Genomic DNA, 20,979 nt, shown 5'->3' with positions numbered 1-20,979 from the left:
CACACACACACACACACACACACACACACACACACACACACACACACACACACACACACACACACACACACACACACACACACACACACACACACACACACACACACGGTGGTGCGGCTAAGGCGTTGCGTTGCTGAGCACAAGGTCACGGGGACCCATTTCGATGGGGACGAAGTGCTAAAAAGTCCGTGTACCGTGCGTGGGTGCAAGTTAAGGAGGGAGGGAGGGAGGGAGGGAGGGAAAACTTTTGAGTCTTTCGAGAGTTTCGCGGTTATGAGGTCTCCGTCGTCTTCATCTTCTTGGCGCTGGCGACTGGAGACTTCTCTTCAGCAAGGGTGGGGAACACCAGGTGGTCAAAATTAATATGGAATTCCTCCTCCCCCTCCCCTGCCTTGCCTCATAATCAAATCGTGGTTTTAGCACGTGAAACCCGAGAATTTACGTCTTTAACGCACACGTGCACGCAGACACGCACATATAGCACGTACGCACACAAGTACAGCCCGAAAGTGGCGCTGCCGAACATCTGGCGTCGAACTGCTCCAGCGAAACGAAATTTAAGTTGCTATATACATGATACTTTTGTGCACAAGCGGATGAAAGGTCAGTGTAGAGGCCAATCCTCGTTCGCAAGAATACAAGGGTCGCTCTTTGTCAAACCTGGCACTGGTACATTTTGATTTCTCAGAGAACGTACATTAAAAAAAATCAAGCAGAAGTGTAGTGCCTTACGATATACCTCTTGCTTCTGTACACGACAGCCGCTGTTCCTGTACATGGCCAGCCTGGCGGCGCACGGCCAGACGGACACTCTGACGGCTGACGCACCTGAGAGAAACCTGGCCAAGTTTCCGTACATCGGCGACCACAACAGGACACGCCTCGCCGGTGAGTAGGGCACGCTTGGAGAGGCAAAGCAAAGAGTGAACGGAGCCACCACCACGGTGGCCTCGCATGACGAGCAGACTTGGCCCCCGGGCTGCATATTATGCGCTGTCTGCGGACGCCGCCGTCTTTGCATGTAATACGAACATTCCCCTTGCTTTTGAATTCCGCAACGTCGATAAAGGGGCACTAAGATTCGTAAAGTAGGTACACCGAAGAGAAACGTAACTTGAACTGTATCAGGAAATTACGCTTCTACAGAGAGAGGTATTTATTATGATATAAAAGCTGAGAGGTTGGCCTGAATCAGTGTTCTGACCTGCATAAAATAAATAATATTTGCTGGATTCCACACGCTGTGTGAATCGGTTCAAGCGAAGCTTTCCTTGGCGTTTGTGAAGAACGCTGTTCCTGCTTAGCGATATTTACTAAAAAACTTTATCACTCTAAACTGATTTAGGGTTTCTGTTTAGTATTCCATGAAGCTGGACTGTCATATTCAAGCCTTTCTATAGAATACATCAGAAGCGTCAATCCTTCATGCCGTGAGCGCCGTACTTGTAAACGCGAAACGATCCTGAAACGGAAGACTCGCTAGGTCCTCGTGACGCCATGAGATTCGAACAACGTTTGCTAGGGCCTGCATTAAATTTCTTACCGATGAACATTCCATAACAAAGGAACCAACGATCCAGCGAGGGAAATTTTGATAGCCTTTTCTGAACGAAAACAGCCGAAACACACGAAAAGGCTTCTGCCTTCGTGACGTCACACTATCCTAATTGCGCTACAGCTTGGGCGCACCTTTTGCTTTTCTTCGCGTAGCCAATAATTGCGCTCCAGTTGACTACAGACATACGGTATTTAATCGAAGATATCCCTATATACTTAACTCACTGGAAAATAATATATATATATATATATATATATATATATATATATATATATATATATATATATATATATATATATATATATATATATATATATATATATGTTGACCCATATAATTTTTCTGAAAAATAAAGAACTTTGAACATGACACCTTAATTTACCGTATGTTCCACCACTAAATCTCGCGAGTTGGTGCCACATGCTGCATCGTCGTCAGAACTGCCAGAGAAGTCGTCCTCGTCCGATGGTTCGCAGGCGTCCTAATCACCGCCAAACGACGTTGTCCTCGGTGCCGTCAAACGCGTTGGCTATATGTACGCAGTTTTTTTGAGACCATCTACATAATCTCTAGACTGGCTTTACAGTGGGCGCGGCGGAAGAGCTCCGTTAGCTCGGTACTTTTGCTAGCTTCGTTCACGAATATAGGTCGATAGCTCATCGTGGGCAAAGGATCATCCACAAGCTTCTTCAGCCGGTGGTTTGCTGCTCACTGCAGCTGGTGGATAGATCTTCGTCGCCGCCAAAGATGGCGAGGCACCTCTTTTTGTACAAAGAATGTATTTACAACATTCACATGTTAGACATATACAGGAAGGCAAATGGGGAGAACATGCAGTCGTTGAGTAGGGGCTAGCTTGCTTCGGCGACACTTTGCCTGGCGTCTGCTGCAACCCTCCTTCTACGACTCGCAACCCCGGACTGAGCACTCTCACGACACTTCCCGCGCGCTCGCCTCCACGTCCCCTCTCCCTCGGTGAACCCGGGCTTTTACTCGACAAACGGCTTTGGTGACAGCTCTCACAGGTCAACCGGCTCGAGCCCGCACCTCTTTAGACATTAGACATTATTTATTCATCATGAATTTGTACATCAACATAGGCAAACAACTGTTGCGGACGTTGGCCTTTCGAGGCACATATCCGACTCTAGTGTGCGCTCAAACTGTGCAGGTTTACAGTCGACGTCACAGGCAACATTTTAGAAAGAAGAAAGGAAAAAAAGGTCGACCTTTATTCGAACAAATACGATAGCCCTGAAGGACGCTTCAGCAGACTAAGCTTAACGTCGCTTGTTGGTGTGCCTTTATAGTTGTTGTACACGACGAATCCCACTCAATGTACGTTTGATGCTTACTCGTAGTGCTTCTTTAAAAGTGTTTTTTCAGTGGCTGCAATAACCTCCTTTGTTCACATTACGAGTACGTCAAGCTAAACCTGGCGTATTGCGGCTGTCTCTCACCAGGTGCGGTGGACGCATTGGACGAGTCCGTCGGCCGCATCGTTCAGGCCCTGCACAGACGTCGCATGCTCGCCAACAGCGTCATCGTGTTCACCAGCGACAACGGGGGCATGCCGTGGGGAACGTTCTCGAACGCTGGCTCCAACTGGCCGCTGCGAGGCGTCAAGGGCACGCTGTGGGAGGGCGGAATCCGTGTGCCGGCGCTGGTGTGGAGCCCGCTGCTCGAGCCCGGTTCCCGCGTGGTCATGTCCCGACCCGTGCACTTCGTCGACTGGCTGCCCACTCTGTACTCGGCTGCCGGTGAGTGCCGACTCCTGAGGGTACCGCTAAAGAGATACGCCGAATCAAATTACACTAGATAACGTTGTTTTTAATCTCTATCTGGATTTGCTCCCTAGAGAAGCGGGGGCACCGCAGTAAACGGTCTGGTAATTAACAGGAAGCTAATATGCTGTTTCGGGTAACGAAGGACTTAAGTTAAAGGAGCATGAACGCTTTGATCACCGTGACACGTGAATTATTAACAAGTTAAGGTGAACGTACATATGAAAGTGTGATATGGAAAATACTGAACAAGCTGTTAGGCCTGAAATAAACGTGGAAGCTAGAAGCGTTTGAGGAGCTTAACGTCTGCGCACTAACGATTCATCTTGAACATGAGGCCACATCAGTCACCTATAGGCGCCATCGATGGCCTCGACCAGAACCAGCCCTGTCCAAGGCGAAATCCGAAAGCGCCATGATGAGGCCTCGCAACAAATTCCTGTAAACATTTACTCCGCTTGTGGACTGTCGCTCTACCGAAATGGTAACCACGAACTTGTATTACAAATCGGATGTCAGAAGTGCGGGGTCCCTTCGGGGACGACACACTCCAGCAACACGTCCCCGCACCAAGCGGCACGCTCGAATTGGGAAAGGAGGAGGCAACGGTGCAGTCGTCGCGAGCCTGGAAGACTCCGAGGAAGGTGCTCGACCGCGGAGGTGGTTCGGTAGTGCCACCCGGCTATCATGAGGAGGCTGCGGTGTGGTGCCTGCGGCAGGATCCTTTCTGCCTTGCGTCGAACTGCAGGGCGAGGGTCGAGACCTGTTCGACACAAAACGTGATCCGTGTGAACTCAACAACCTGGCGTCCAGAAAGCCGTTGGTAAGAGCGGATTACGGAATGCTGACATGTTGGGAAGGTCGGTTTGTTGAAAGACGAAATTCTTGAGTAAGTATGTCAAAGTCGTTTATGAAGACGGCTCACAACCTTCATTGGGTAGATTCAAAGGGGGCTTGACATCTGTGGCTCCCGATTTGACAAACGCGCCTCGACACGAAGCTCCTACTCGACTTTCGACTATGAGGATGTGCCGCCCCTGGAATGAACTAGACACTGCACTGAAACAACGCTCTTTGGCTATTTATTCTACAGCGAGTTGCTTGAGAAACAACCGCTAAAATGTCAGTGATTGGAGTACCTGCAGTGAGTTGGTGGTTACGAAATGCTAGCCTAGGAGTTTTGTGTACGTGACAGAAGCGCAGTGACTACGTCAGTCGAAAATGGGGAGAGCAGCAATCGGTCTTGTCTTGTCGAGACGATTCCGTGAATACGGACGCAAATGGATCTGGTTGGGGGTCTGAACGTCGACAAATTCCGCCATAGTGTCACATTATATAATAGCGACATTTTGAGCCAATCAGAGCGACCGTAGTGTCCCTAAAGGCCCATCAATGCTGACTTGATGGCGGAAAACATCCTACCCTGGGTAAAGTAGTATTAGTGAATGCATGATGAAGCCTTGATGTTCGCCGGCAGGCAGTCCTAGTGTCTGCATTCGGGTCTTTATGAGTTTGAGTGTCCACTTACTGCAAGAGCAGAAAAAGGAAGCTGACCGAGTATACTATGGACGCTGCCTTGTCGGCGGTTCTTGTATTCACCAGATGATAACCTATCAATTCGCGAACGGAATGACGTTTTAATTTTGTTCTTGTTTCAGCAAGTATACTTCTTTATTAGTTCGTGGGCGACACCTGGTTAGCAAGATTGAGTGATGCAATCGTTTTGACTCGTACAAGACGCAATGTGTTTTATTCTTCAGCGGTTATATATGGTCATACAATGCAGACTTTTATGCCATATGCGTGTTTGAATTTCAGTTAACTGAATGGTTGCGAAGCGTCACTTAAGCGACGTCAAGTAGTCGCAACTTTTCAATAATCTTAATGAATATAATATATGACAATTCAAGGTTACCTTCAAATTCAATCGAATAAGGTATATTTGCCCCTCTTTGAATGTTAGGCTTTAGTTTACTTGAAGTCCTTGAATGGTCCTTAAGTTTTGGGCCTAATGTTCTATACGAACACTGGTTAGTCTACTGTTTCTGCAGTGGTCATACTGGGAGCCTTGGTGGCGCAGAGGGGCTGGTGTGACCAGATAACGCTTGCTGCAGTACCGTGCGTACAGTACGGATCATAATAAGGGGGAATGTCTAATTAGTGTTAGAGCTATTATAGCTACTAAAATAACAAGGAGGCCTACAAATCAGTCTTTTTTGTGGATGGCTACCCATCATACATAAATGCTCTCTTCTTTCTTTAAGTAAGAGAAATGAGAGCGAGAACATAATTTCCAGTGGAACATTAATTTTGTAACGCGAGTCTGGCCCATGCTGTATGTGGGAGGCAATTTCCCGTTAAAGGGAAAAATTCAGTTAACCGAAATTGATGACCCGGCGTCCTGCTATAACAAAGGCGCCACTGTTGCCGAAAACAACGCTTCTTTAAGCGATGAAAATGATTGAAAGGGGTAGAGAAAAAATGCAAGACATTTGATTTCCCGTATTTAATCATATGAAAGTCTAGGTAAAATGTTGTGATAGATTGTCAATAAGTTTATCGAGTTAATTTCGCTGCTTATGAACGCATCAACGTTGGTGCAGGTGATTTATTTTATTACAATAATCGTAGACAACGTTCTCATACCGCACGATCGGCGCTGAAGTGACGGAGAGGGTGATTTTTTATATTTCTTATTTTTTGCTTCCCGCAGGTTTCGACCTCCGCGAGAGTGGTGCGTGGCGCAAAAGATGACCGTAGATTACTTGCGTTGAGGCGCTGCATTCCATGCCATGCCTTTGTCTGTTCTTTGGGGTGGTTCCGATTAAAGCCTAATGTCTAAGTTGGAGGCGGGCTGTCTTGAGTTGAAATTCTTCCTACGGCGATGTAATCTCTTGTTGAAGGACAAACATGCACTGACACACCATGAAGGTAGATATTTAGGCTTCATATTTGCGGTCCCTCTACGCTGAAACCACGAGCGATTCTCTATACCAAGATGTGTTTGTGAACAAATAAACGTAACAGACGATGTCATGCTCGTCCACAATTTCCTAAACGTTTAATACAGAGATGGTTAGTGCAGAGGCTATGCGATGAGAAAAATAAGAAAAACAACAGGAAGGGTATTGGTCCAATAACTCGAATGGAAGTCGTGTCTATTATTGGTAGCCTCGATGAGCTTCCTATGACCGAAAGAGGAAGAAGGCCGGGAACCAGGCGACGACGCTGTAGGGTATAGGGGGGGCGTCACTTGTCCACTAACAGGAGATTTGTCCCCTGATAAGCAACTTATGGTCACTTGTCCCTTTATCTCCGTGAGGATAAGGCCACATATGGCTTCCAGGACACGCGACAGTGTGTCTTAATAGTGAACCAATGAGGAGCGCGAAAGCGTGAATGCTCGTGTACCTGTGAACTAAAAGCACACCGTCGAGAGCCACAGCATGCCTGGCAGCCTCTACAGCAGTGTGACGTTTCCAACGGGTGGACAGTGAGGCTAGTTTCGGTATTGGCAAAAAAATAAATAAATAAGCGTCGCCATAACAGTAATAGCCAAAAGAAGAGTCATGAACTTTTGCATATGTCGCTCTGTCTTTTCAACCTACATAGCAATAAAGTAAAGTGTACAATTATATGTAGAAATAAAATGTGCTTTTGGCCATTTTCTTTTTCAGCGCCACATATATTCGTTTACTCTGTTATTAGTTGCGCCAATGGGCGGCGCTCTCGCTGTTATCGCTTCGGCTTCGGCTATGGCTTCGGCTGCCAGTCTATGCTTCTGCTCCTGCCGCTGTGTTTGCACGTGCACGTTTTTTTTTCTTTTTTTCATGTGCTCCGCACATAACAACTTGATTTCTGTGCCCCTGAACGTTCCGGCAATGTCGGAAAAACTGAGGAATTGGCACAAAAGCGTGCTGCACCGCTGTGTGATGCGGCGTCTCTGGGAGGAACAGCAGGCTGAAACTTTTCCGTTTTCCAGCGGACGAGAGGTAAGCGCACTTTTTCTGCAGTCGTTATGAAGGCAAAAACACTATCCTTATCAAAACAGCTATATGACGAAACAAAAAAACCTTCAGCGGTTGTTTTCAAGCGATTATCTTTTTTGGCTTGGCGCAGCCCATTTTTAATGCGCTGTTGTAAGAAAGTGAAGGCTACTTGTAGACAATTGCACATGGGCCGACTGATGCTAACCGACGAGAAGGTGGAAATTCCGCTTTGGTGTACGTTAGCGGTTGCTCTTCTTTTTTTCCACGAGTAGAAAACTTGCAAGTTTTATTTGCCGAATGTATTTGAATGCTCGCTGCACAAACTCAGGTGACGAGTGTTTTGTTGTGGCATTACCGCCTTTGAATGTTTAGGAATTCGGCAGAAGCGAAAAGAAATCAATTACGTAGCAGTCGCCGCTTGCCTATTGAAACACAAGTACGAGTTACCTGCGCGACGACCGAGGGTGGCTTCACTTTTCAGCCTGTGCCTAGAAGTAGAGAATTTTTTCGTCACTTCTTCGTGCTCCCAGCCTTGGTTTCGCCTTTAGGGTGTTCTTTAATCAAGACTACGCGTATTTTGACCAGTTTTCAAATGTGTCATATGGCGAAATTCCGCTAAGTGTGGAGTCCTGGCGGGGCTGACATAGAGCAGCTGTAGTAGAACGGCTGCGATCTCTGCTCGGACCAGTTCACAGAAAGCGACTACGCCGACCCTGTCTGTTGTGGTCGGCTGTGCCGACTGTTAAACTGGAAGAGTGGCCCCTGATCGATGAAGGTAAGGACAAGCTATTAGTGGTTGCGAATCTGTGCTTTTGTAGTTCATTATTTACGCACAGAAACCACGTGATAGGGCACAGCGCAAGTGTCATAAGCACGGCGAGCGCTGTCTTTTCAATGTCGTCTGCTACGGCGCCCGGAGCCACGTGACCTTACGCAGCGAAATTCGCTCCGCGGGCGCCAAGGAACTGCGTGCTTATCAGTTTATCGCTTGCTCGTCTGCGGTGCGCGATGTACCTGATTATAGGCGCCGAACAGTTTTCGGTGGCAATGAGCGAATTCACGTTTGTGAAAAGTCGCACAGCGCATGGAGCTACAGCGTGCGATACGGCGAAGCCAGTATCGCCAGTGCCGCGCGCTGCCGTCTTCTCCCTAAAAGTCTGCTTTGTCGCTTAGAGCAGAAATTCTTCCGGAGCGGAAATTCCAGTGCTCACCAGTGCTCACTCGCCCAGCAGCTTTAAACTATCGGAAATTATTTTTCCTCTTACGGGTATTTTGCAGAAAAATGAAGCCAAAGTAGGTAAAACGCTCAATAACCTGATGCTTAACAAGATCACTCAAAAACTTTCATCGATCGTAAAAACTAGCTCTAACAATCTGATTCCTAGTATTCTTGGCCAGCTATTATTGAGAAACCAGAAATACTGAACATGTTGCATTAATATATAGCAGCACTAAAACATGGAACTTTGCTTATTAAAACTTGGAGGCATATTTGCACTAAAAATCCAGCAACAAATATAAATAGAACTTACCTGCGTGGATTGAAAGTACTCTTTCACGTAAATAGTTCTGTTTCTTTTTTTGACAACTGCGCTACAGATTTGATAATGAACGGGCTCTTTATGTCATGTTTTCATGAATGTGAAGCGATGTTTTGTGGCACGCTTTCGTCGCCAATGGCATTCGTTTCACAATGAAACCTTACACTAAAGCATCAACAGTACACTGCGCTTGTCCTATGGGCCCGTGTGCAGTGTTACTTTACCTTACGTGCAACTTAGCCGATAATTTGCCAACTAGCCCAACAAGATGTTGTAAGGATGTATCTTTCTTTAGAGGTTCTACACTACCGCAAGCAGGCCGAAAGCGGAAAATATACCCTACAGAAACCGCAGGTGTCATCGGCCGACTGAGGAATGACACACAAAGGTGCTGCAAGTCATCGAAATTAGAGCATTCGAAAGATTAGCACGGGGGAAGCACTATAGCAGTTGATTGATCATGTGAGCCTAGAGTTCTACCAACTCTTGCGGAGCCAGGTGGCACTCCATTATCACACAGGAAGGGAAGGACATGGAACTGGTCGCGCAGTTGTTCGGTGCACCACTGTACTGAAATGTAAGCTAAACGGCAGTCTGCTACAAGAAATACAATGTATTTCGCTCTAATAGGTGTCGCACAGATCTGCTGAAGTAGTTCTGCTGCGCGTGGATTATGCTGCACATAATCTACATCAACCTGAATCTCAAAAAAGAACGGCGTGAGAGAAAACCCGCTGCAAAAATAAAGCCCCAGAAGCTGGAAGATTAAGAAAGAAATGTCTTACTGATATTTTATTCTTTTTGCAACTTCGATAGGTATTAGGACGGTCCCCTCATTAGCCTATCTTTAGAAAATGTTTCCGCATATATCGATATTTTCATAAGCATCGTTCAACGTATGTTTTCATCAGGCAGTTATTATTTGTTGCTGTGAGGATATTTAGTTATTATTTGATGTTTCAATGCCTTTCAAGGTTGTTTCAAAGGAAGCCATTAGTACAACTGTAAAGATATCGTACAGGCAGCTGGCTAGACAGGGTGTCCTACCTAACATGTGCAAAAATTTTAAAAATCCAGGATCGGCTAACCACGGAACCCGCAGTGGTATAATTCTTCAGCGAGAAAATTGCAGGTCTACTGAGTTTAAAGCTTTGAAGATATCCAGGCATTCTGGTCGCGGTCAGTTGCAATTGTTTAACTGATAACTAAATTCTTCTATATAAAGCATTCCATGTCCTTTGCTTTTGATGAATTCAAACTGGTTTACAGGCGGCATACAATTAGCTTCTACAAAGCTTGTCGCTGCGGAATATAAATGTATTTAAAAGCAGGGCTGTGTAATTTTTCCAGAGGACATCAACCTATATTCCATTTCCTTCAAAACGGTATCCCCTAAATGTCCTGCACTGAGCACTCATGCTAAAAAAAAAAACTAATCCGCAACGCCATCAGCAACTACATTGCCGAGCATAAGCAGGCTATTGAGTGTTACGAAAAACGTCCGGATATTTGGTAAGAATGGCCTACAGTGTTGCGTTACTCTCATCTTTCTATAAACAATCGTTCCCGTAAAACAATTTCTACTAAGAAAATATGCCTACTGAAAAAAAATATAGCCAATGGAGGTGCTGGGTGTCGATCCCAGTACCTCTCGCATGCTAAGCGAGCACTCTACCATCTGAGCTACACACCCGACGGAAGAACAAGCGGAACGCAACACCATTTAACTCATGGCACATTCTACGGGAATCTGCGTCGTACGACGGCGACCGAATAAGCCGGTGGTAACCGGCTTTTCCCGACAGCCTCGCCTCACATTCTATCTAGCCGTCACTTGTGTGTGTACAGCGTAAAGTCAGCGAGGGTGGCTCTAGTTTATGCAAATCGACGCGGTCCCCTAGCTTTGCGTTACTAACTGCAGAATCCGTCCAGTAATTCTATCGACATTGCCTTTGGACCATCTGTATCATCTAGTTTTCCGCAACTAATGATATAGACGGCGACAGCCTATTAAAATGTCGTTGCATATGAGCGGCTCTCCAACCCAAAGAGAATGTTTGTACAGCGGTGAAGAAAAAAGATATACCGACATGGGATCCGACAGAGCATCCGTACGGATCCCGAAATGGAATTTGGGTCGTAGTAAAAGTGCAAGAACGAGACTAAGGCAGTGGAAGTGAAACACGCCTTAAGAGGAAGCATTAGACCGGAGCCTCCTATCTAAGTGCGTGAGAAAGGACATTCTGCTCTCTGCGGTCCCTAATTCAATAATCTGCTTCCTACAGTCACTAGAATACAACCTTTCCTCTTAACTGAAGCACATTCCATTCAAATCGATCCAGGGGTTGGCGCATAAGAGCGTTTCTGCGATTCGCATGCAATTCAGTAGGCGGCATCGGAGTTGGCCGCCTATTCTATCTGTATTTTTATATTCATTGCATAGTGCTATCTCTGCGTTCCCCTTTAAGAGTGATCCGTGCTCTACATCTATTTTTCTGCGAACTTGATGTTGGCTGGTCACCCGCGCCATACCTAAATTTGTATGCAGCATTTGTTTGAATTCTCTATTGGTTATGAATACGTACACCCGGGAGCAAAAGTATAGGGACCAGGGATCGCGCGATAAAACTAATTTTCTCCGCTGTCTGTGAATGCAACTTGAACTTAAAGACTGCAGTCCAAACGTGGCATTACAAAATTTCTAGTGTACTCGTCAGTTTCCGTTTATGCATTTTAAGTACTAAGAAATTCTGTTTTTTTGGGCGACACTGTGGTGCGTATACTTTTGCTCACGGGTGTACACAGGTCGAGTGATCCGTCCCTCCTCTCTTCCCTTTCCCCGGTGTCAAGCAACGGAATGTAGACGAATCGACATCAAGTTGATTTCTCTGCAGTACTTATCAAAGTATTTTCACTTTCGGGGAGGATTTATTGAAAAGGGACGTTGCGTTTGTACTGATTAATGGCGCTCCGATATCGCTGTGCTTCCTTTTATCACTTGCGTGGCTTCAATTGGCAAAGCAAGTATTTTCATTATGCAAGTTTCAGTGAATAAATTACTGAGAAAGCTTCGACTGTGCAACTCGTTTAACACTGACAATGTCGTCTAACTCTGACTAAGCGTACACATTTTTTTATATTCAGAACAATTACTTTTATTTCTAATGTTTCGGAGATCGTAATGGGCACAAATCGTGCGCTAAACAAGCCTGATTGCTTGACCTACAAATAATACTGGGTGAAAGGTAAGATAGGAATCCACAAGACCATTCAAGGCCGAAGCGAGAACATATAGGCATCCCTTTATACTCACCATCATCGCCGTACTGTCTCAACAGACACTGGTGCGACGCACGCAAACAATCTAGAGCTGGATCCATTTAATGCAACGGTATAGCTCTACTGCACCGTGGTATAGAAATCACATAAACAGGTGATAAAGTGCCTCAGAAAGGCTGGCCTATGTTTCGATAGGTGGGCCTATCATTGACAAAGGCGGTCTTGTCATTCATGGCAGGTTAGTTTTAACGGGTTAGTACACGGTAACGTCACGTGCGGTCGTTGTCGGCAGCGGTTGCCTGTAAAGAAAGCGACTGACGAAAAAATAAGCGCTGTCACGTGTCGTTTCAAGATCTCGCTGCGGGGTGGACAGGTTTGGAAGACGAGGTGAAGAGATCGGGGAGAGGGAAGTTGGCAGGAGGAAAGAAAAAAAAAAAAAGGCCCGAGGCAGCGGCCTGGTGAGGCCGTTGGCAAGAGCAGGGGAGACGGAGGGAGGAGATGGGAAGTCTTCAGAGAGTGTAGTTTCCACACAGCTCCAGAAAGAGAGTTTTTCTGAACCACGTACCGTGTTTTAAATCTATCACTGACAGCGATCCCTCAATGACCTTGAAGTATGGAACTCCAGCTTTATGTTTATTTTATTTTTCCACACTGTCACGGCACTTGCCTGAATGCCCTAAGATCATGGTTTGGACTCCTGGTCGCGTCGGCCCCATTCTGATTGGCGTTAAATACAAGAACACTCGTGTACAGTCCTTAGGGGGGGGGGGGCATAGAAAACTCAGTCATCAGAAATTATCAGGCCATCATACTGCGGCGTCTTTCAACGCCAATCTTCATTTTCTGAGAAACAAAACTCCGACATTTAAATTTCCTGTAGTCTGATTAAAGCCCCCAAGCGTTAAAGGCTTGTTTAAACAAAAGGTTACGGTCAAAAGAAAAAAAATTCGTGGAGGTGCTGGGTATCGATCCCAGTACCTCTCGCATGCTAAGCGAGCGCTCTACCATCTGAGCTACACCCCCGACGGGTGGTGCACCAAGTAAGAAGGCCACTTCCAATGCGCACCGCTTCTGGTGTGAGTCGAGGGGGAATGGAGGAAAGCGAAGAGGCAACCGACCGGTCTCGTGGTGATCGGGCATTGCGCAATCAGGAACGTCTGCTGTTGGAATAACACTAGTGGCCGACTGAAATCCCCATTTTAAATTGTGTGTGCGCAGAGTGCTTGCGTGAGAAACATACAGAGCTTACAGAACGTACAGTGTGTGGCACGATAATAAAAAGAAAACAAAAGCAACAGAAAATAAATATCATGACTGTAAAGACAGGACCAGAAAAAGAGCTGCAAAGACAGGCATAATCAATGATAGCAGTATTCGGGGCAAGTTGGGGATCCATTCGTGAAGTGTTATTGCGCATCAGTGTTCTTCTCTTGCGTCCGTGTCTTTTCTGTTGTGCAATAATACTTCAGTAGTAATCAATTATGCCACGACAACAACAATTAGCTACGTAAAAACTCTCCCCAATTAAAAAAGACAGATAATACCTTATGTACTTAGTGATGCAGTGAAGTATTGACAATTATGCATGTGGTAATAGTGAGAGCTGAGTGAATGCATGCGTTCAAGTTTTGCAAGAGATGCGTGCTCATTATAAATGGACATTTGCACGGAAGTACCTCGAGGCTTTGTATCGCAGGGCTTCGTTTGAACTCCGCGGTGCGCTGAGCCTACGTGGAAGTGGCCCTGCGAATGAAGCATGAAAAAATAATGCGCGGGGCATTCGCGAATAACACGTGGAGGCACAGGCTTGTTGTAGAATGCTTTAGCCTACCAAAATACGTCGCTCTGGCCCCCTACTCGGGACGAATCGCTAAACACGCCCCCCACGGCTTTTACTGTGGAGCTCCGATATTAAAGAGGCATGCAAAGAATTACAAAATGTCACTGGGGACGCATGCTCGCCGAATTAGCACGAAAAGCACGATATGATTATGAAGCACGCCGTAGTGGGGGACTCCCGAATAATTTGGATCACCTGAAGTTCTTTACCGTGCGCCTATATCTAAGTGCACAGGTGTTTTTGCATTTCGCCCCCATCGAAATGCGGCCGCCGCGGTCGGGATATACCTGTTCTTTGAACAACCTCTGAGGCATATTTAAATAAGGTAATACGCTGTGGCTTCTGTTGACATTCTTTATCGGTGTAAGCTTGCTGTAGCGGTAAGTACTAAAAAGGCAAGACTGTTAACGTGGTGCCATAAGGATACATGCGCAACTGTCAAATGTACACTCTAAGAAAAATCCCGGGGAAAACGGGAGTAACTGCGCCGTTAGTCCTAAAAAGGGCGCTTTCGTCCCCCAAAGGACTAACTGCATGAATGTGCGTGCCGTGTGCAAATTTCGGAGAGTAAGTGTTTAGTCCCTGCTCGGAAAGAGAGCAATGGGAGGACGAACGGCAACAGTTACTCCCCAGGCACTTCGCTGTTTTCGTCAGTGTCATGGAGCGATGCGGCGAAAACGGTATTGTCTATAAATCGTGAATGGTTCGAAGTTCGTGCATTGTCTATTGAACTACATGCAAAGCAGCACCTTGCCTCTTCGTGAGAAAATTACGTGAAACCTAAAACTGGAATGTGAAGAAGCATGCCCTTCGTGCGCACCCCATATGTGAGCGATACACATTAAACGCGCTAGTCATTGATAGACGGCTAGATTTTCTTGGTCAACAGTACCTAAGTTCCTTCCGTTCCAAGGAGGTTGCGAACTGAAGCGATGTGTAGCTCAAACGGCACACGCTAAGCGACAGAGAAATTGCCCTTCTCTTTCGTCTTCGGTGTCCCGTTTGAGCTCGCTACACGTAAACATGGCCTAGTGCCTCAGTTTAAATCACCCTAAATATACTCGGGCTGATTTCTTTTCGCAGTCGCTTATGGTTGCAAGTACACTCAACGGTAGACTCTCACTGCATAGCTTGCACAAAATACGGAGTCACTTTTATATTGCCGCACTTGCGTTCCCATGCTTAATCTTGCCTAGATATCCCCCTCTTCTCAAGCAAGCGGCGTGGTAAAGTGGTTAGAGTACCTGACTTATGACCGCGAGGACATGAGTTCGAATCCTCTTCTCTGGCACGGTTTTTTTTTTCAGCTCATTAATTTTTTATTAGGGTATGAATGCTTAATGTAATTAATTGCACCTTTGCGGAGCATCGGAACGAATTACAGTTACTCCCTTGAGGACCATCGGGCAGGGGCAACTGTTAGTCCCCGAAGGAGTAAGCGCATGGGGAGTAACAGTTCATCCCATGTCAGTTCGTCCCCAAAAGGACTAATGGTTGTGGCAAATCAGTTAGTCCCCGAAAGGACTAACCTCCCTACCCCTTTTAGTCCTTTTTTTCTTAGAGTGTATCCATGGAGACACTTAGTGAGTTTGCTCAAAGGCCCCTCACTATGCCACACAGCAAATTTTGTTTGTTCGCTGGAAGTTGTTACGTGCGCTCTAAGTAGTGTTCTACCACATGAATTTTTTAATTTGGTTCATTAATAGCAGAAATAGAAACATTTGAAGTGCCGCGAACCCGCGATTTCAGGAGGCGAGCGTCACCGCCAATATAGACATTCTCCGCTTTCCCCGTCTAGCCTCTGCAAGTGAAATTCCTTCCCTGCATTCTTTCATATCGGATCCTGATGATCGCGTGAGAAATACATCATGGACCCCGCCTGCTTCTCTCTCTCTCTCGCGCGCGCGCGTTTTTGCTGAGTGGTGCACTTCCGGTGACGGTCTCGCGCGCGAGCTGTTGCGTTTGTCTCGTTAAGCGCAACGGACGATTTTGCACGCTCTGCACTAGAAAACCTGATTAGCGGTGTAAGTCAGTGCCACAATCACGAGCACCGAGGCAGACGCAAGAGGATGAAAGAGCATGATCGCGCCGTTGGAACACGGTAGCAAATGGCATAGTTTCATTCTCTGCTCGCACGACCGCAATATATATATATGTATATATATATATACCAAGGTTGAGTTTGCAGCGATACTATAGCGACTATATATACTGCCACCGAGTTTAGGTTAGGTCATGTAGGTTATATGTTGTAGGTTAAGTTAGGTTACATATATACACCCACCGAAGTTAGGTTCAGCTTCCCTCTAAATATGGCTCATATATGGCTGGGGAGTGAGCTAGAAATCAGATAGAATTAAAAAATGGTATTTAGTTGCGTCTAGAAAGTAAAGGAAGCATCAGGTAAAAGAAGCAAACGAGAGGGAAAATTCCAGAGTTTATAACTTTAGCAAGGAAATCACAATGAGACAAATGGAGATTCCGCAAATGTACTGTACAAACATTCATATGGCGACCGACATACCTCTCTGTTCTTAAGGAGCACTCAAAGTTGGCGTGCCCTGATGTCAAATTCCGTAACGTGGCCGTTTTCAGCCAACCAGAGAAGTCACAGGCGCCCCGTGAGCCAATCAGAGATGACAAAATGGCAACGGCGACAATAGGGCCGTAGATAGTATACATTTCCAGAGAGGCGATTTATGAATTAACGCTGTCCAATTGCCAGCATATTGTCATAGTCCACGATGGCGCCACTTTTGAGTAAATCAGCGATGCAGCAGCAATCATCTGGACTCATTGAAGCTTTCAAGATAGTGAATTCGACAGTACGGCGCATTATTAAAACGTGCGAGCTAGCACCCCGGGCTATACAGTAGCATTCAATGTAAATCATCGCATGGCCTCCGAGACCGCAGCGGCACACACTACCAAGGTACAATCTTGGAGGCCACAATTATTGACACTCACGTCAGTCTGAGTGGCTCCAACTTGCCGCGACGCAGCCGTCGTCGCCGCCAAGAGCGGCTGCTGCTCTTGCACTGTCGCCGACTTTCCAGAACGGCGCGTCATCACGGCTGCAAAACAGGGTGAATACAATCGCGGTTGGACTCAAGAATGCGCCGGCGATGACACCGCGTAAATATTGACAGCTGCCTATAAATTTTTCAGCCAAATTTCGTGGTGTCACAGCCGCTGTTGCAGAGTTCCGGAAACCAAACGCAGTCAGGAAGTCACAGGGGGCACGTTATTTCTGGTAAGCTTTCGTTTTATTGTTCTCGGGCGTTTCATTGGGGAATTCCTCGCAATGTTTTTTTGTAAACGTGTATACGTTTATCGTTTATACGTTAACGTTTATAACGTTAACATTTTAACGTTAACTTTTTAATGTTTATAACGTTTATACGTTGTTTATACGTAAACGTGTAAACGTGTATACGAGTTCGGCGTCCCGGGATGGATACGCGCCGTGGCGATCAATTTCGGATAGGAGCGGAACGAAAAACAAAAGATTTATGACATTAGCAAAGTAACCCCGGAGCACAAGATTAATCCGGACCCCCTACAGCGGCGTTCCTTGTAGCTCACTGTGCAGTTTCTGCTTGCGAACAATGAGAATGAATTTCTACTCGCCACGCAGAGCAGTATTGCAGTTGTGCATGGAGGAAAGATACAAGATAAGGGAGGCCCTGACGTCACGTTTTTTGAAGCCGGGGATGCAGTCAAGTAGGTGTGCCATCTGTCTTTGCGCCTCCGATCGTCTCGCCGGAGAAGACAAGCGTGAGCTTCGAACTTGCATTGCTACGAGCCTCTGCAAGTGCGTGTTGCTCACGCGCGACAAAACAAAGCCTGCGAAACTTCTCTAACAGTTTTTTATTGAAGCAGCCGCGCTTCTGTGTTTTTCCGTGGCGCGTCGACAACGACGACGAAGACGACGACGAAGACCCGCGCCATCATTGCCTGATTGTGTCTGTTGCCGGCTGACACACACACGCACACAGAACCAAACACACAGCTTTCAAGCTTACACACCGCGCTCCAATATCAGCTTTTCTCGCGAACATAAGGCGCCGCGAGAAAAGACACTGGCCGAGAAAAAAAACTTATCTCACTTTCCCGAGACTTAGAACATCAACGAGAGCTTCAAAAGCGTGGTTGCCATGCCAACGTTGGCGTTCAGGGTACCTATTCCCAGTGTTCCTATGTGAAAAACAGCGTGTGACTTCCGTCATGCTTTCTCCAACACGTCCTTGCTGGCCCAGGCCTCTCCTACGCTTTCGTTCCTCTGTGCAGTTGCGTTATTTTTGTTTCAGCAATAAAAAAAAACACGAACTAAAGGAAGAATTACTGAAATGTTAATAATAAGGAAACAGCAACTTGGGAAAAAATAAATATTCTCCAAACTTACGAAACAGCAAAAAAAAAACAGCAAAAAAAAAAACAGTCCGTCGAGCGGGATCCGAACCAGCGAGCTATGGATGTCCGCATTCGGTGCAACCTCCAATGTCCACCGCTCTATTAACTGAGCTATCGACGGAAGGGGATACTCCATTCTACCGGTTGCTCTTGAAAGTGGCCACGCGCCGTGTGACCATAGAGAAAGAAAAAGACTAAGAGCGGACACTCCGAGAAATCTGGCCTCAGGAACTACGTCACGGCTACGTAACGAACGAATGCTCTCATCAAACGCCAGGGGACGCAGGCGCAAAAAAAAGAAAATGTTGTAATGAATTCTGCTCAATCGCTTTACAAAATAATAATTATACACCCAAATTTGGCGTGTTTCTGATACATAAGAACAGAATTTATCGAGAACACCTTCCGTGCTTTTTGTTCTTCATTCGTACTGCCATCAACACCAATCACCATTCGTCCTGATTCGTCCATGGAGAAGAAATCAACGACACCAGTGGCGTGCCAGCGGGAACGTCTCGTGAACGCCGGCTGCGTAGGTGTTCTTGTGTGTGAGAAAGGTGAGTCACGTTTTTAAGCGAAGCTTGGAGTAATTGACTTGTGAGCGCGACGAGGTTCGCTAAAAAAAGCAGTTTGCGGCTCTATATGAGGCGGCGAGACGCGAACATTGCGAAAAGCATCCCCCCTCAAGAAACGCGTAGCAAGAGAGCTGTACTAGCTGTACTTCCTTGCTATCTCCACCGAGAACAGAATAATCTTTGTTGGTTGCGTTCCGTGAAAATAATCAAACGACGCGAAGCTGCCATTACCTTCCACCGGTTCACGGCTGTGCACTGCACTGCGACTCGCAGCTTGTCAGACGCCATCGAGACGCTGCGTCTAGGTTTGCGAGGGTAAACCGTTCTTGCCCAGCGCTGTTTGCGATAACCGCGGTATCGGCGTTCCATTGAAATAGTTCGTGTTGGCGGATTAAAAATGATCTGCTGGACAACGCTTAAGGTCGATATCATGAATTGCGCATTTCAGGAAAATTCCGGTTTCGAGAAAATTGAATTCCTAAACCGCGTTTAAGTGATCGCGTCACGGTTGACGGTCTTTTCGTTGGCCCGTTCTAGAGGCTGACGAACGCTGGAAAGAACATAAAAGACATAATTCAGTCCGAAAACGGCGTTCCGGGGACGGGCGCTACCTAAATAAAGCAGGACGTTAGGCACGCTGTAGCGAAGTTTTGCTTGCTCGTTTCCTTTATAGAGTAAGGGCTCCTGAATATTTTAACGATATTGCTTGCAAACAATGGCATGTGACATAAACAGCGAGCATAGCTTATTGCGTTTGGTACTTTAGCGAGGTGTGTATCTAAGGCGCACGGACGGACGCTGGTGTATGCGTCCGTGCGGATTGTTTATACAGAAAAGTAACGGTGGAGAAAAGTCACCAGTGACTACTGCACGTACTTATTGCGGCGGCTGTGTTGGGAAGTACTGCGCATTCTAGTAATTTTCGGTTCCTTATCATTTTTTTGTGGCGAAGACATTGCACAACGTATTGTAGCGTAGGCGTGGCGTGGCGCGCATTTGAACAAAGGCCTCGTATTTGGACGTTTCGAATGTATCTTCATCACGCTTATGTGAACTGCTATTTTGCCTACCAATGTACTCCTTATACTGAGTACGTACAGGGGTGTCCAAAACTTCACAGGCCGCGATGCCCTCCATGGGATTAAATTGGAAAGCGGCCTGGGAACTTTTGAACACCCCTGTACGGGGTATCAACATTTATCCTTGTAAGTCCGGGTTATATGGGTCAGAGGTCAGGATGTGTCGGTGGTTTTATATTATGCATCGGTTCGCTATTCATTCAAAGCGGTTTCCTGGTACAGTTATGACGTGTGCATATGTTTTTGGTAAATAATGAAGCTTGCACTTATTGACATTTTCAGACCGTGCTGATGCCATGCCGTCCGGCGGTCCAAGCTACGGCAGCTACTGCAGTGTGTCGTGGTGCTTTGACAACGGCAGAACCCAGAAGAAGCCTATCTTGACTTGCAATAAAAACATTGCGGAAACTCTGTCTCTTTGATACATATGAGCGCTTGTACCAAAACACAAAAGACAAGCGCGATGGATAAAGCCGTGGTGAATTATGATTACCTCTATCTCCATCTGTTACAACTTAATCGAAATAAAAATTGCGTCACTACCTCAATTCACACCAAATATTGAACTAGACAAAAGAGTGAATCGCTAAATCAAAGCGACAAATAAAAGCGTTGCCATTTGGGTGACGAAAAGTGATCTGAAATGACAAGCTTCCGCGACAGCCCAACGTCGGTTAGGCGGGGTAATCCAAATTTCGCGCCAGCGGAACCGAAACAGGAAGTGCAGGCCAGTTGCTCTCATCAACCGCCAGGTGCGCTAGGTTCGATTGGGCCGCTGGGGGTTTATGGGAGTGGCCGCTCTTAACTTTTTTTTCTTTCTCTATGGTGTGACCTCGTTAAGATAAACCGAGGCGTTTTTCCTATGCCTTAGGCGGATCCACTCCGGCTTTGCACCTCTTTCGTTCGTGGCAAAGAATGGTC

At 46.4% G+C, this 20,979-nt stretch overlaps 3 protein-coding genes, 1 long non-coding RNA gene and 1 other non-coding gene across 11 annotated transcripts in view; 2 read left to right on the top strand and 3 right to left on the bottom strand.

Annotated features, from left to right (window-relative positions):
• cher (filamin protein cher) overlaps nucleotides 1–10,620 on the bottom strand; it is a 202,612-nt gene extending 191,992 nt beyond the window's left edge. Inside the window, exon 1 of the mRNA XM_065437646.2 lies at nucleotides 10,617–10,620. The gene's annotated coding sequence lies outside the window, so the exon portion shown is untranslated. The remainder of the gene's footprint in view (nucleotides 1–10,616) is intronic.
• LOC135906318 (arylsulfatase B-like) overlaps nucleotides 1–20,979 on the top strand; it is a 194,007-nt gene that overhangs the window by 5,874 nt on the left and 167,154 nt on the right. Inside the window, exons 5-6 of one of the 2 annotated variants that reach the window (XM_065437472.2) lie at nucleotides 762–888; nucleotides 3,022–3,318. In XM_065437472.2, the coding sequence (XP_065293544.2) occupies nucleotides 762–888; nucleotides 3,022–3,318 (424 nt within the window). Of the gene's footprint in view, nucleotides 1–761; nucleotides 889–3,021; nucleotides 3,319–6,576; nucleotides 7,335–20,979 lie in introns of those variants that run through there. The other variant, XM_070539130.1, reaches the window with a different exon arrangement.
• Nucleotides 3,213–20,979, bottom strand: part of LOC135906312 (uncharacterized) — a 50,239-nt gene continuing 32,472 nt past the window's right edge. For 4 of the 6 annotated variants that reach the window (XM_065437650.2, XM_065437652.2, XM_065437647.2 and 1 more), the window contains 4 exons: nucleotides 16,959–17,065; nucleotides 13,828–13,894; nucleotides 3,839–4,105; nucleotides 3,213–3,344 (listed from right to left, as the gene is read on the bottom strand). In XM_065437650.2, the coding sequence (XP_065293722.1) occupies nucleotides 3,858–4,105; nucleotides 13,828–13,894; nucleotides 16,959–17,065 (422 nt within the window). In that variant the 3' untranslated portion in view covers nucleotides 3,213–3,344; nucleotides 3,839–3,857. Of the gene's footprint in view, nucleotides 3,345–3,838; nucleotides 4,106–13,827; nucleotides 13,895–16,958; nucleotides 17,066–20,979 lie in introns of those variants that run through there. The other 2 variants (XM_070539129.1, XR_010565690.2) reach the window with 2 other exon arrangements.
• Nucleotides 13,102–13,174, bottom strand: TRNAA-AGC (transfer RNA alanine (anticodon AGC)). The gene has a single exon. It is a non-coding gene; the product is annotated as a tRNA-Ala (tRNA).
• Nucleotides 18,858–20,482, top strand: LOC139060602 (uncharacterized). The gene is made up of 2 exons (XR_011514955.1): nucleotides 18,858–18,961; nucleotides 20,341–20,482. It is a non-coding gene; the product is annotated as an uncharacterized lncRNA (long non-coding RNA).

This window comes from Dermacentor albipictus, chromosome 5, assembly GCF_038994185.2.
Source record: "Dermacentor albipictus isolate Rhodes 1998 colony chromosome 5, USDA_Dalb.pri_finalv2, whole genome shotgun sequence".
Classification (NCBI taxonomy): Eukaryota; Metazoa; Arthropoda; class Arachnida; order Ixodida; family Ixodidae; genus Dermacentor; species Dermacentor albipictus.
Note: the sequence above shows the minus strand (reverse complement) of the source record. Positions and strands in the feature narration are given on the sequence as shown.